Raw genomic sequence first — 15,000 nt, 5'->3', positions numbered from 1 at the left:
CCGGCACCAGCGTGCCTGACTGCATGGCCAGCCTCATAGTGGCCCGGCAAGGTGTGTGTGTGTGTGTGTGTGTGACTGCATGGCCAGCCTCATAGTGGCCCGGCAAGGTGTGTGTGTGTGTGTGTGTGTGTGTGTGGTGCGTGTGTGCTGTGTGTGTGTGTGTGTGTGTGTGTGTGTGTGTGTGTGACTGCATGGCCAGCCTCATAGTGGCCCGGCAAGGTGTGTGTGTGTGTGTGTGTCTGTGTGTGTGTGTGTGTGCGTGTGCGTGTGCGTGTGTGTGTGTGTGTGGTAGGTATGGGGGACATGGCCGTGTCTAACTCTATCATGTGTGTGTGTGTGTGTGTGTGTGTGTGTGTGTGTGTGTGGTAGGTATGGGGGACATGGCCGTGTCTAACTCCATCGGCAGTAACATCTTTGACGTGCTGCTGGGCCTGGGCTTCCCCTGGGCCCTGCGCCTCCTGGTGGTGGACTACGGCTCTGAGGTGAGGCCCTCTCTGTTTCAACCGACATTTTGTGTCCCTTATTGTCCATTATTGTCCGTTATTTCTCCGCGTCTCCGTGTGCCAAAGCCAGAGAGCTCTGTTAAGTGTTTTCCCGGTTGCCAGATATTCTTAGTTAGTTATTTATGAAAAGAACCTTGAGTATTGTTGTTTTCTCCGTGTTTGTTGCCAGAAGCTCATCAACAAGAAGGTGTTCATTGTTGTTCTCCTGCTGGTTGCCAGATGACCGTTTTCCAGTAAGAGGCTGAGTGTTTTTTTTTTGTGTGTGTGTGTGTGTGTTTCTGTGTTGCCAGGTGGCCATTAACAGTAAAGGTCTGGTGTACTCTGTCATCCTGCTGTTGGCCTCCGTCCTTCTCACTGTGAGTATAGCTGGACCAGGGGGGAGGCTGGTGGAGGTAGAAATCGGAGGACGGGCTCATTGTAATGCATGGAACAGAATGAGGGATTTTGATACGGTTCCTGCCTACGTCCCATGCATTACGTACAATGAGACCGTCCTCCGATTTCTACCGCTACGTACACGCACACCCGGGAGAGGGCACCCAAACAGCCTAATAATGATCATCATAATCATCATAATCATAATAACAATCACAATGATGAATTATTACAATTTGAGATGAACCACGACAACTACAATAGAAAAACACGCACGACGTGCCACTCATTAGCAGCATCCCAGCAGCAGAGCTCCTCGTCCCCACTACCTCCCTGTACAGTTTATCTACTACACTACAAAGAGTCTTCCTTCTTCTAGCATTGTGACTGCCTGGTTTTGGCATAGAATATTATTTTGTATGACTGATGGATAGATGATTCACTTTCTTAGACAAAACATTACATTACATTACCTTTACATTACCATAACATTACCATAACATTACCATAACATTACATTGCAGTAACAATTCCATAACATTACCATAACATTACATCTCCATAACATTTCCATAACATTACCATTACATTACATTTCCATAACATTACCATTACATTACCATAACATACATTTCCATAACATTACCATAACATTACCATAACATTACATTACCATAACATACATTTCCATAACATTACATTACCATAACATACATTTCCATAACATTACCATAACATTACATTTCAATAACATTACATTTACATATTGATGTAAACCAGCTCCTTACCTTCTTGTGATTTTATGCATCTATGCTTTTTCCAAAATGTGTTTCTTTTTCCTTTCCTAAACACCAGGGGAGCCTCCCCTCCTAAATTTCGTTGTTTGGTACCTGTACTGTAACAATGACAAATAAAGTCTATCTATCTATCTATCTATCTATCTATATCTATCTATCTATCTATCTATTTCCATAACATACATTTCCATAACATTACCGTAACATTACATTTCCATAACATTACCATAACATTACATTTCCATAACATTACATTTCAATAGCATTACCATAACATTACATTTCCATAACATTACATTTCAATAACATTACCATAACATTACATTTCCATAACATTTCCATAACATAACATTTCCATACCATAACATTACCATAACATTACCATAACATACATTTCCATAACATTACCATAACATTACATTTCCATAACATAACATTACCATAACATTACCATAACATTACCATAACATTACCATAACATTACCATAACATTACATTTCCATAACAGTACCATACCATTACATTTCCATAACATTACATTTCAATAACATTACCATAACATTACATTTCCATAAGATTACATTTCCATAACATTACCATACCATTACATTTCCATAACATTTCAATAACATTACCATAACATTACATTTCCATAACATTTCAATAACATTACCATAACATTTCCATGACATTACATTTCCATAACATTTCATTACCATAACATTACCATAACATTACCATAACTAATGTTATGGAAATGTTACGGTAATGTTATGGAAATGTAATGTTATGGTAATGTTATGGCAATGTTATGGTAATGTTATGGAAATGTTATGGAAATGTAATGTTATGGAAATGCAATGTTATGGTAATGTTATGGTAATGTTATGGAAATGTAATGTTATGGTAATGTTATGGTAATGTTATGGAAATGTAATGTTATGGAAATGTAATGTTATGGTAATGTTGTGGTATTGTTATGTAATGGTAATGTTATGGAAATGTAATGTTATGGTAATGTTATGGTAATATTATGTAATGTAATGTAAAGGTAATGTAAATGTAATGGTAATGTTATGGTAATATGATGTAATGTAATGTAAAGGTAATGTAAATGTAAAGGTAATGTAAATGTAAAGGTAATGTAAAGGTAATGTAAAGGTAATGTAAAGGTTATGTAAAAGTTATGTTAATGTAATGTTAATGTAATGTAAGTTAATGTAAATGTAATGTTAATGTAATTTTAATGTAATGGTAATGTACTGTAATGTTAATGTAATGGTAATGTAATGTTAATGGTAATGGTAGTGTACTGTCATGGTAATGTTCATGTAATGTAATGTAAACGTAATGTTAATGTTACGGTAATGTACTGTAATGGTAATGTACTGTAATGGTAATTTAAATGTACAGTAATGTTAATGTACTGTAATGGTAATGTAATGTTAATGTACTGTAATGGTAATGTTAGTGTAAATGTAATGTAAGTTAATGTACTGTCATGGTAATGTTAATGTACTGTAATGGTAATGTACTGTAATGGTAATGTAATGGTAATGTTCTGTTGTCCCTCTGCAGATCATGAGTGTCCATCTGAACCACTGGCGTCTGGACCGCAGGCTGGGAGTGGGTCTGATGCTCCTCTACGTCCTGTTCCTGGTCTGCTCCGTCTGGACCGCAGGCTGGGAGTGGGTCTGATGTTCCTCTACGTCCTGTTCCTGCTCTGCTCTGTCGCCTTTGAGCAGCTCTAGGACACACACACACACTTTAATATAATTGTGATACTAGTAAATGTGTTTCTACATGCACTTTTGCCAGTATTGATTAGTTGTATCATATGTACGGGTATATAGGTGAATTAGCATTGAAATAATATATATAAATAATTTATGAATATTATTAGATTGATTGACGGAAAACACTTCCGCTTTCATCTTTCATAAATGTTACAAACCTAAAAGTATTTTACATAGTTTTATACAAAAGCACCCCACCAATGTTTGTGATACCTTAGGAGGGCCAAGGGATAACACTGATGCACTTCGCACAATGAATTTATAAAAGGCATCGAAATTTGTGTCCAGCATTTTCAGTAACGATGACTGATGATGTTCTTTTGAATTTGAAGGAAAGAAAAAAAGTGTCAAGACCCACAATTGCGTCGCTTTCAGTGTTGGCCTGATCTGATGATGAGCTGATGATCATACATGTGTATGTACATGTTAGTGGCGTCACTCCTACATGCGTGTAGTTGTGTGTGTACAGCATGTTCCATTCAGTCATTATTGCATTGATGACTGCAGCCCACCTTTGTTGTCTTGGCTGTGTAAATACTGACCAGCATTTCATTCTTGTGTTCAGAGAAATTAGTGTTTTGTTGAGTGAAATAAATACCACGGTCTGTGCAAGTCAGTGACGCTGTCTCCCTCAGTCCTAGCTTCCTGAATGCAGCCCATCCAAGTTCTGTGAGATGTCTGTGTCAGGCATTGCAGTTCGCTAACAGAATGCTACTTCCATAAAACAGTTTGACATATGACAAACATATTTTATTAGATACATGGATATTTTAATAGGGCAAAAGCAGTTTCAATACCAAAGAAACGTAAATAAAAAATACACAAAGTACATAATTTTTACCATAACAAATACTCATATTATGGAAGTCATGATAACATGATAATATCACAAAAGAAATTCAAAAATGTCACTGTCAAAACAAATAGAAAAAGGTCATACAGTACAGACAGCGTGTTAGTAGCTATGCTTTTATGTTCTCCATTGATGTTAGCTATTATTATACTTTACAAAATTCTACTAGAAAAAATCCCAATCCCCATGGAATATCAAGTGATATATAAAAATGTAAAAAAAAAAAAAAAAAAAGAAAAAAAAAAATCAACAAGTGTAAAGAATCGTGAGAGTGTCTGTGTGCGTTCGTACTCAAGTACAGGTGCAATGCATGCAATGTCCCCCCGTGGCACAGAAATGATAGAACAGCTACATGAACCATCCAGAGGTGACAGTTGAGAGAGAGAGAGAGAGAGAGAGAGAGAGAGAGAGAGAGCTGTTCTGTTGTGATGTGGAGACCAGGCCAGCAGTGAGGTGGAACTCAAGTCACCACAGCGAGTGTGTGGTTTCATGTCTAATAGACCTTGGCACCAAGAGGCTCCTTCCAAACGCTCCTGCAGGACAGGACCGCCCCTTTCAAGAGACAATGTTCTAAAACATCATAAAGAAGTACACAGACAAACTTCACTACAAAAGTCCACCACGAACACCCCTCAAAGACTTCTTCTTTACTGAATACCCCTCAAAGACTTCTTCTATCCATCATATTTTGAAACCGATATACGTGTCGTTTTTTTTTTTTTCTTCTTCTCTTCTTCTTCTTCTTCCAACAAGTAAAAATAGATAATTTGGCAACAAATCAAACACACTGCTTGTTTTTTAAGCAGTCCACACCATATATGGGGATGGATGGATGGGAGGGAGGGATGAGTGTATGTGTGTGTGTGTGTGTGTGTGTGTGTGTGTGTGTGTGGGGGGGGGGGGGCGGTGGAGGGGGATAATTAGCTCAGATGCTAATCCTCTTGCTAATGTGAACTCTGTGTTGACAGTGGTTACTATGGTTACTGTGGTCTCTGCAGAGTGTGTAACAGTCCGAGAGGGATACGAGCTGGGGGTGGGAGGTGTGTGTGTGTGTGGGGGGGGGGGGGGTCTTGCTGACAGGGCGGTGGTGATGACTGAGAAGACTTCTCTCTCCTCTCTCCTCCACCCGGGGGGCAACAAGGCCTTTCCTGTTGGGGGGGGGGTCACTCAGGGGTGCTCTGGTTCTGCTGGTAGATGGACGCCTTGTCCTTGAGTAGAGCCAGGCAGAGATGACAACTCCAACTTCCTGTAAACACACACACACACACACACACACACACACACACACACAGACAGACAGACAGACACACACAGACACACATACACAAGGTGAAGAAACGAACAGAGCAAATCACTACAAGCTCCAAAGGGTTTTCCCCTGTCAGAGCAGCTTGTTACTGAGGTAAAGAGGGGGTGTTATTAAAGAGGGGGTGTTATTAAAGAGGGGGTGTTGTTAAAGAGGGGGTGTTATTAAAGAGGGGGTGTTATTAAAGAGGGGGTGTTGTTAAAGAGGGGGTGTTATTAAAGAGGGGATGTTGTTAAAGAGGGGATGTTGTTAAAGAGGGAGTGTTATTAAAGAGGGGATGTTATTAAAGAGGGGGTGTTGTTAAAGAGGGGGTGTTATTAAAGAGGGGATGTTGTTAAAGAGGGGGTGTTGTTAAAGAGGGGGTGTTGTTAAAGAGGGGGTGTTATTAAAGAGGGGGTGTTGTTAAAGAGGGGGTGTTGTTAAAGAGGGGGTGTTGTTAAAGAGGGGGTGTTATTAAAGAGGGGGTGTTATTAAAGAGGGGGTGTTGTTAAAGAGAGGGTGTTGTTAAAGAGGGGGTGTTATTAAAGAGGGAGTGTTGTTAAAGAGGGGGTGTTGTTAAAGAGGGGGTGTTGTTAAAGAGGGGGTGTTATTAAAGAGGGGGTGTTATTAAAGAGGGGGTGTTATTAAAGAGGGAGTGTTGTTAAAGAGGGGGTGTTGTTAAAGAGGGGGTGTTATTAAAGAGGGGGTGTTATTAAAGAGGGGGTGTTGTTAAAGAGGGGGTGTTATTAAAGAGGGAGTGTTGTTAAAGAGGGGGTGTTATTAAAGAGGGGGTGTTATTAAAGAGGGAGTGTTGTTAAAGAGGTGTTGTTAAAGAGGGGGTGTTGTTAAAGAGGGGGTGTTATTAAAGAGGGGGTGTTATTAAAGAGGGAGTGTTGTTAAAGAGGTGTTGTTAAAGAGGGGGTGTTGTTAAAGAGGGGGTGTTATTAAAGAGGGAGTGTTGTTAAAGAGGGAGTGTTGTTAAAGAGGGGGTGTTGTTAAAGAGGGGGTGTTATTAAAGAGGGGGTGTTGTTAAAGAGGGGGTGTTGTTAAAGAGGGGGTGTTGTTAAAGAGGGGGTGTTGTTAAAGAGGGGGTGTTATTAAAGAGGGAGTGTTGTTAAAGAGGGGGTGTTATTAAAGAGGGAGTGTTGTTAAAGAGGGAGTGTTGTTAAAGAGGGGGTGTTGTTAAAGAGGGGGTGTTATTAAAGAGGGGGTGTTGTTAAAGAGGGGGTGTTATTAAAGAGGGGGTGTTGTTAAAGAGGGGGTGTTATTAAAGAGGGGATGTTGTTAAAGAGGGGGTGTTATTAAAGAGGGGGTGTTGTTAAAGAGGGGGTGTTATTAAAGAGGGGGTGTTGTTAAAGAGGGGGTGTTATTAAAGAGGGGGTGTTGTTAAAGAGGGGGTGTTGTTAAAGAGGGGGTGTTATTAAAGAGGGGGTGTTATTAAAGAGGGGGTGTTATTAAAGAGGGGGTGTTGTTAAAGAGGGGGTGTTGTTAAAGAGGGGGTGTTATTAAAGAGGGGGTGTTATTAAAGAGGGGGTGTTATTAAAGAGGGGGTGTTATTAAAGAGGGGGTGTTATTAAAGAGGGGGTGTTATTAAAGAGGGGGTGTTATTAAAGAGGGGGTGTTATTAAAGAGGGGGTGTTATTAAAGAGCAGGTGTTGTTAAAGAGGGGGTGTTATTAAAGAGGGGGTGTTGTTAAAGAGGGGGTGTTGTTAAAGAGGGGGTGTTGTTAAAGAGGGGGTGTTATTAAAGAGGGGGTGTTATTAAAGAGGGGGTGTTATTAAAGAGGGGGTGTTGTTAAAGAGGGGGTGTTGTTAAAGAGGGGGTGTTATTAAAGAGGGGGTGTTGTTAAAGAGTGGGTGTTGTTAAAGAGGGGGTGTTATTAAAGAGGGGGTGTTGTTAAAGAGGGGGTGTTATTAAAGAGGGGGTGTTGTTAAAGAGGGGGTGTTATTAAAGAGGGGGTGTTGTTAAAGAGGGGGTGTCTGGGGGTTCTCTTACCCTCTGGGGGCTCCGTCATGGGGGGGCTGAGGCAGTACATGTGGTAGCCCCGGTCACAGTCGTCACAGAACAGCAGCTGGTCCTGAGAGAGGAGAGAGAGGAGAACACACCACGGTCAGAATGACCTCAGAGAGAGAGGGGTCAGAATGACCTCAGAGAGAGAGGGGTCAGAATGACCTCAGAGAGAGAGGAGGGGTGGTGGTGGACACTGCCTTTCCTTGTCTGGTATTTGGACTGTGCAATGACAATAAAGTTGAATCTAATCTAATCTAGTGGATACTAGTGAGTTGGACTGGTGATCAGAGGGTCATGAGTTCAAATCCCCTGTAATCTCCAACTGTAAGTCGCTTTGAATAAAAGCGTCTGCTAAAATGGTTCAAATGTTATGTAACAATGTAACTGTCCATCCAGAGGAGGATGTGAAACATGCTACACAGATACATGTTACTGATTGAGACAGACAGGGTAGAGATGACCCGGGGGAAAACAAAGTGTGTGTGTGTCTGTATGTGTGTGTATGTATGTCTGTATGTGTGCGTGTATGTATGTCTATGTGTGTGTGTGTGTATGTGTGTGTGTCTATATGTGTGTGTGTGCGTGTATATGTGTGTGTGTGTGACCCCGCCGACTACGCCACACTCACGTCGTTCTCCGAGGTTCCACAGACGTTGCAGCATTTGCACTCGATGCACTGCCAGCGGTACTGCTTCACCGCCGCCATCATCACCGCCGTGAACTGCAGGCAGGACGGGTGACCTGGGGGGAGGGGAGAGACAGAGATGCTCAGGACACACAACAATCGCCAGAGGACAGCGTATAACACAACACCATATATCAGGGTTCCGACAAGTTTCAACAACTCAAATTTAATACCTATTTTAGACCTTTTTGAATATAATTTTAGACCTATTTGTGACACCACGTGATAGCTTTTTGTCATCCTCGAGGTGATGAAATTAGGGATTTCACTGCCAGACAGACAAAAAAGTCTGACGGATAAAATATATATAATAAATAAGTCCCATAATAAAACATTTCAAAAGTAAATGTATTAACATTAACAGTTAACTGTAGAAAGTCACTTAAACGTGAAGAGAACAAAGTGCACAAAAGCTTCCTTGCAGGACAACCTAATCTCTTTTTTTTGACCGATTTTAGCCAATCTCTATATTCAAGATCTCAAGATCGGATTGCTGGATTTTAGACTTTAAGGCTTTTTAAGACCAGCGCGGAAACCCTGATATATGGATGTCAGAGGACAGCGTATAACACAACACCATATATGGATGTCAGAGGACAGCGTATAACACAACACCATATATGGACGTCAGAGGACAGCGTATAACACAACACCATATATGGATGTCAGGGGACAGTGTATAACACAACACCATATATGGACGTCAGGGGACAGCGTATAACACAACACCATATATGGACGTCAGAGGACAGCGTATAACACAACACCATATATGGACGTCAGGGGACAGCGTATAACACAACACCATATATGGACGTCAGAGGACAGCGTATAACACAACACCATATATGGACGTCAGGGGACAGCGTATAACACAACACCATATATGGACGTCAGAGGACAGCGTATAACACAACACCATATATGGACGTCAGGGGACAGCGTATAACACAACACCATATATGGACGTCAGGTCAGAGGACAGCGTATAACACAACACCATATATGGACGTCAGAGGACAGCGTATAACACAACACCATATATGGACGTCAGGGGACAGCGTATAACACAACACCATATATGGACGTCAGGTCAGAAGACAGCGTATAACACAACACCATATATGGACGTCAGGTCAGAGGACAGCGTATAACACAACACCATATATGGACGTCAGGTCAGAAGACAGCGTATAACACAACACCATATATGGACGTCAGAGGACAGCGTATAACACAACACCATATATGGACGTCAGGTCAGAGGACAGCGTATAACACAACACCATATATGGACGTCAGAGGACAGCGTATAACACAACACCATATATGGACGTCAGAGGGAGGAGGGGCTTCATACCTGAGCGGCCGCAGTCGGAGCACGACACCAGCTCCTCCGATTGGCCGGTCTTCTGGTTCATGGTGGAGTCTCCCAGACAGAAGTCGCAGTAGTCGTTGGGGAGGGCCAGGCCGTTGGGACCTTTCTTAGGAGCTGAAACCAGAGAAGAAGAAGAAGAGACATTAGACACTCAGTATCAACAAGGATCTGAGACCAGAGGAGAAGAAGAGAGATTAAATACTCAGCATCAACCAGAAGAGAGATTAGACACTCAGCATCAAGCAGGATTGTTCTGTTGTAATGTCTGACCCCTCCACTGTGTCTAGTCTACAGTAGTCAGTTTCTCTCTTTCTCAGTCTGTCTCTCTCTCTCTCTCCCTCTCTGATGGTGAGTCATTCTGGTGCTGTAGTGGAGTGTAGTAGGGTGTAGGGTGTGTAGTAGTGTAACTCACTCTTGTGTTCCTCAGGTTTGCGGGGGGTGCGCGGGGCCTCCACCTCCTCGCGGTCCTCCCCCTCCTCCTCCGCCAGGTGAGAGTGTGTGTAGTGGTAGCTGAGGCCCGGCCGGTTCTTATAGCGCTTCCCACAGACTACACACACACACACACACACACACACACACACACACACACACACATATAAATGGCGTTACTCATTGCACACATATCAGCCCGTCGGGGGTCAGGTAGTAAGGTGGGGTCGGGGGTCAGGTAGTAAGGTAGGGTCAGGGGTCAGGTAGTAAGGTAGGGTCAGGTAGTAAGGTAGGGTCAGGTCTTACTGTCACAGGCGTAAGGTTTGTCCCTCTCCTCCATGGCTGCAGCCGCCGCCTCCTGCTTCTTCTTGCCGTTGCCCACGCCGCGGCCCTGCGGTCCGGAAGGAAAAGGAAACAGCCCCCCCACCCTGCTGTTAACAACTGGAAACCAAAGAAGAAGTCCTGACTACCTTCGCGGGGGTAACCATGGAGACCGGAGAGACCGTCCTCACCTTGGACTTGCCCTTGCCTCGTCTCTTGGGGGTGTCGTCCTCGAAGTCGTCGTCGTCCAGATCGTCCAGGTAGTCGTCGTGGTCCAGGACCCTCTGGGGGCGCAGTGAGAGGAGAGGGGGGGGGCACAGGTTAGGACAGGAGAGGATACAGGGAGAGGAGAGGGGGGGGCACAGGTTAGGACAGGAGAGGAGAGGGGGGGTCTCAGGTTAGGACAGGAGAGGAGAGGGGGGGTCTCAGGTTAGGAGAGGAGAGGACAGGACCTTCTTCTAGCATTGTGACTGCCAATGGCCACAGGCCCGAGCACAGGTTACTTTTTATTGCGATGACTGATGAATAGATTCTTAGACAAGAAATGTATTTGTTGTAGGTCACTTTGGATAAAGGCGTCTGCTAAATGCCAAAAATCTTTAATATATATATATATAAAGGATACATCATTATCAAATCAATGGTAGTGAAATTTGTTATTTGTTATTTGCATGAAAATATATCGCAAATATATTGCTTTTTAAAAAATCTTTGTATTTGGACAAGTAACTTGAGCTCTCGGACAAGTAAAAGATAAGTTCACTCGTCCGAAGGTACCTGAACAAGTACCTGAACAAGCTTAATGTCCAGCCCTGGGTGTGTTTACCTGGCGGATGTTGACCCTGGGTGTGTTTACCTGGTGTTTACCAGGTGTTTACCAGGGGGGTATTCCTTCAACGTCGCTAAAGGAAAATCCAGGCTCGCGAGAGTTCTCAAAATAAGGCTAGATTTTTTTGGGCAATCTCGCAAGATTTACCAAAATAAACCTGGATTGTCCTTTAGCGACGTGGATGGAATACCCCCCAGGCGTTTCCCAGGTGTGTTTACCTTGCGGATGCGGCCAGAGGAGGTGTGGGTGGAGGCCGTGGCGGCCACAGGCTCAGGTACGGCGGTCTCTTCCTCGGGGGCCCGAGTGTCCGGCTGGCTCCTCCTCTCCAGGGGCTCCCCCTTCAGCAGGGCCTCCAGGCTGCTGCCGTCCGCCACGCCCACGGCGTCACGCTTCAGGTTCAACTCCAACTCCGCTACGCAGGGGGAGGGAGAGGGAGGGAGGGGGAGAGAGACAGGGGGGGAGGAGAGAGAGAGAGGGGGGGAGGGAGAAGGAGAGAGAGGGGGGGGGGGGAGAGAGAGGGGGGGGGTCAGTGTCAGAGAGCGTTCATCTCCACAAATAGACTGTAGTGTAGGAAAATTGGGAAAACAAGAAAATATAAGTTAGAGAGGGCCATAATCAAGAGGAGGGGGGGGGGGGGGGGGGGGTGCAGGGTGGTACCTGATTTGAGAGGGGGGAAGGCCAGGCGCGGGTCCTCGGGCGGGTGGGCGCGCCGTTTCTTCCTCCAGCGGCGAGCAGGGTAGGTATAGAGCTGCCCCGGGGCCATGCCTGCACAGAAACAACCAACGGAAGGGAGAGTTACGTTTAGTTTTTTAAACACTGCTACTCTTTTGGAGCAACATGGACATGCGTCTTGTGTGTCTATGAGGGTCAGGGTGCGACAGTAACGCTTGCCCAGAGGAAGTAAAACATTTGGGGGTTTGTTTGTGCGAGCCAGGCGACGCTGCTGGATCCTGGATATTTTTACCTTTGTGCAGGAAGAACAACAGACGGCGCAGGTACCAGACTAGATGATCGTGGAGTGAAGATATTATCAAAGCGTACGCGACTGTCGATCACCCGTACGCTTTGATAATATCTTCACTCCACGATCATCTAGTCTGGCACCTGCGCCGTCTGTTGTTCTTCCTGCACACGGGTAAAAATATCCAGGATCCAGCAGCGTCGTCGGGCTCGCGCAAACAAACCCGGCGAATTGTTTTACTTGCTCCGGGCAAGCGTTCCTGTCGAACCCTGAGGGCGTCTGCTCTGCTCCATCTCCGTTCTGACCTGCGCTCCTGTGCCTCTTCTCCATCCAGATGTAGCAGTTGCTCTGAGCAACGCCCGTCTGGGAGTCCAGGAAAGGCATGAGGATGCTCCTCTCGGCACACAGGCGGGCGTTGTAGCTGTGGCACTGCTCCATAGCATCCTTATAGTACTGCTCCCCGAGGCTGCAACCAGGCAGGCAAGCAAGCACAGTAACATCAGGCTCTATATATACAGTATATACACACCCACCCCCTCAAGGAACCAAGCAGTGATCAGTCAGTCGGTGAACCTCTCCTCCGGTTAAGATGTTATTTTGAGGTAGTGCAGGGCCATGTGCAGAGAGACAGAGAGGGAGGGAGAGACAGAGAGGGAGGGAGAGAGAGAGATAGAGAGGGAGGGAGAGAGAGAGATAGAGAGGGAGGGAGAGAGAGATAGAGAGGGAGGGAGAGAGAGACAGAGAGGGAGAGACAGAGAGAGGGGGAGGGAGAGAGAGGGAGAGACAGAGAGGGAGGGAGAGAGGGAGGGAGGGAGAGAGACAGAGAGGGAGGGAGGGACAGAGGGAGGGAGAGACAGAGAGAGAGACAGAGAGAGAGGGAGAGACAGAGGGAGGGAGGGAGAGACAGAGAGGGAGGGAGAGACAGAGAGGGAGGGAGAGACAGAGAGAGAGAGAGAGAGACAGAGAGAGAGAGACAGAGAGAGGGGGGGAGAGAGACTGACATTTCTCCAGGGCTTTCTCCTCATCTTAGGCTGCACAAAGACCGAGGGGGGGATGTTGATGAAGATGAATTAATCTTAAGAGAAACACAATCCCCAAAGTTTTTCCATCGGATAGCTAACTTAACTAAACGGTGACTTAACAACTTAGTCGTGCCATAATTCCATCATTAAACGAGCTGGCTCCTCACACAGGGGACCAATCTGTTACTATAGTAACGCTGCAGAACAATCTGTTACTATAGTAACGCTGCAGAACAATCTGTTACTATAGTAACACAGAACAGACCCATCTGTTACTATAGTAACGCAGAACAGACCCATCTGTTACTATAGTAACGCAGAGCAGTGACCCATCTGTTACTATAGTAACGCAGAGCAGTGACCCATCTGTTACTATAGTAACGCAGAGCAGTGACCTATCTGTTACTATAGTAACGCAGAGCAGTGACCCATCTGTTACTATAGTAACGCAGAGCAGTGACCCATCTGTTACTATAGTAACGCAGAGCAGTGACCCATCTGTTACTATAGTAACGCAGAACAGTGACCCATCTGTTACTATAGTAACGCAGAGCAGTGACCCATCTGTTACTATAGTAACGCAGAGCAGTGACCCATCTGTTACTATAGTAACGCAGAGCAGTGACCCATCTGTTACTATAGTAACGCAGAACAGACCCATCTGTTACTATAGTAACGCAGAACAGACCCATCTGTTACTATTAGTAACGCAGAGCAGTGACCCATCTGTTACTATAGTAACGCAGAGCAGTGACCCATCTGTTACTATAGTAACGCAGAGCAGTGACCCATCTGTTACTATAGTAACGCAGAGCAGTGACCTATCTGTTACTATAGTAACGCAGAGCAGTGACCCATCTGTTACTATAGTAACGCAGAGCAGTGACCCATCTGTTACTATAGTAACGCAGAGCAGTGACCCATCTGTTACTATAGTAACGCAGAACAGTGACCCATCTGTTACTATAGTAACGCAGAGCAGTGACCCATCTGTTACTATAGTAACGCAGAGCAGTGACCCATCTGTTACTATAGTAACGCAGAACAGTGACCCATCTGTTACTATAGTAACGCAGAGCAGTGACCCATCTGTTACTATAGTAACACAGGACAGGGGACCCATCTGTTACTATAGTAACGCAGGACAGGGGACCCATCTGTTACTATAGTAACGCAGAGCAGTGACCCATCTGTTACTATAGTAACGCAGAACAGTGACCCATCTGTTACTATAGTAACGCAGGACAGGGGACCCATCTGTTACTATAGTAACGCAGGACAGGGGACCCATCTGTTACTATAGTAACGCAGGACAGGGGACCCATCTGTTACTATAGTAACGCAGGACAGGGGACCCATCTGTTACTATAGTAACGCAGGACAGGGGACCCATCTGTTACTATAGTAACGCAGGACAGGGGACCCATCCGTTACTATAGTAACGCAAGACAGGGGACCCATCTGTTACTATAGTAACGCTGCAGAACAATCTGTTACTAGTAACGCAGGACAGGGGACCCATCTGTTACTATAGTAACGCAGGACAGGGGACCCATCTGTTACTATAGTAAGGCTGCAGAACAATCTGTTACTATAGTAACGCAGAACAGTGCGCTGGGCTTGTCTCCAGCGAGCTCGTTAGCTTAGCTTAGCTCTGACTTAAGCCACGGGGCCTAACCTTTCTGAAACGTGACGAAGGGGCATTATTACTAACCCTTCAACTAAATAAACTTCTTTTACAACGTTCGAGTGATGG

The 15,000-nt window shown here is 44.8% G+C and overlaps 1 protein-coding gene and 1 pseudogene across 2 annotated transcripts in view; one reads left to right on the top strand and one right to left on the bottom strand.

The window, feature by feature from the left end:
- Positions 1 to 3,373, top strand: part of LOC308153219 (sodium/potassium/calcium exchanger 3-like) — a 16,250-nt pseudogene extending 12,877 nt beyond the window's left edge. Inside the window, exons 9-12 of the transcript in view lie at positions 1 to 51; positions 370 to 482; positions 794 to 859; positions 3,254 to 3,373. The exon at positions 1 to 51 is cut by the window's left edge and continues 64 nt beyond it. The product of the transcript in view is annotated as a sodium/potassium/calcium exchanger 3-like (transcript). The remainder of the gene's footprint in view (positions 52 to 369; positions 483 to 793; positions 860 to 3,253) is intronic.
- Positions 3,374 to 5,477: 2,104 nt separating this feature from the next.
- Positions 5,478 to 15,000, bottom strand: part of dpf2l (D4, zinc and double PHD fingers family 2, like) — a 9,819-nt gene continuing 296 nt past the window's right edge. Inside the window, exons 2-11 of the mRNA XM_080525626.1 lie at positions 12,528 to 12,688; positions 11,919 to 12,026; positions 11,480 to 11,673; positions 10,624 to 10,716; positions 10,418 to 10,502; positions 10,095 to 10,229; positions 9,665 to 9,796; positions 8,248 to 8,360; positions 7,605 to 7,686; positions 5,478 to 5,570 (exon numbers count right to left, since the gene is read on the bottom strand). Of these exons, the coding sequence (XP_080381752.1) occupies positions 5,488 to 5,570; positions 7,605 to 7,686; positions 8,248 to 8,360; positions 9,665 to 9,796; positions 10,095 to 10,229; positions 10,418 to 10,502; positions 10,624 to 10,716; positions 11,480 to 11,673; positions 11,919 to 12,026; positions 12,528 to 12,688 (1,186 nt within the window). The 3' untranslated portion in view covers positions 5,478 to 5,487. The remainder of the gene's footprint in view (positions 5,571 to 7,604; positions 7,687 to 8,247; positions 8,361 to 9,664; positions 9,797 to 10,094; positions 10,230 to 10,417; positions 10,503 to 10,623; positions 10,717 to 11,479; positions 11,674 to 11,918; positions 12,027 to 12,527; positions 12,689 to 15,000) is intronic.

The sequence above is a fragment of the Nansenia antarctica genome, assembly GCF_963989245.1.
Source record: "Nansenia antarctica genome assembly, chromosome: 3".
NCBI lineage: Eukaryota > Metazoa > Chordata > Actinopteri > Argentiniformes > Microstomatidae > Nansenia > Nansenia antarctica.
The sequence above is the reverse complement of the archived record's forward strand: the minus strand, read 5'-3'. Positions and strand labels throughout refer to the sequence as shown.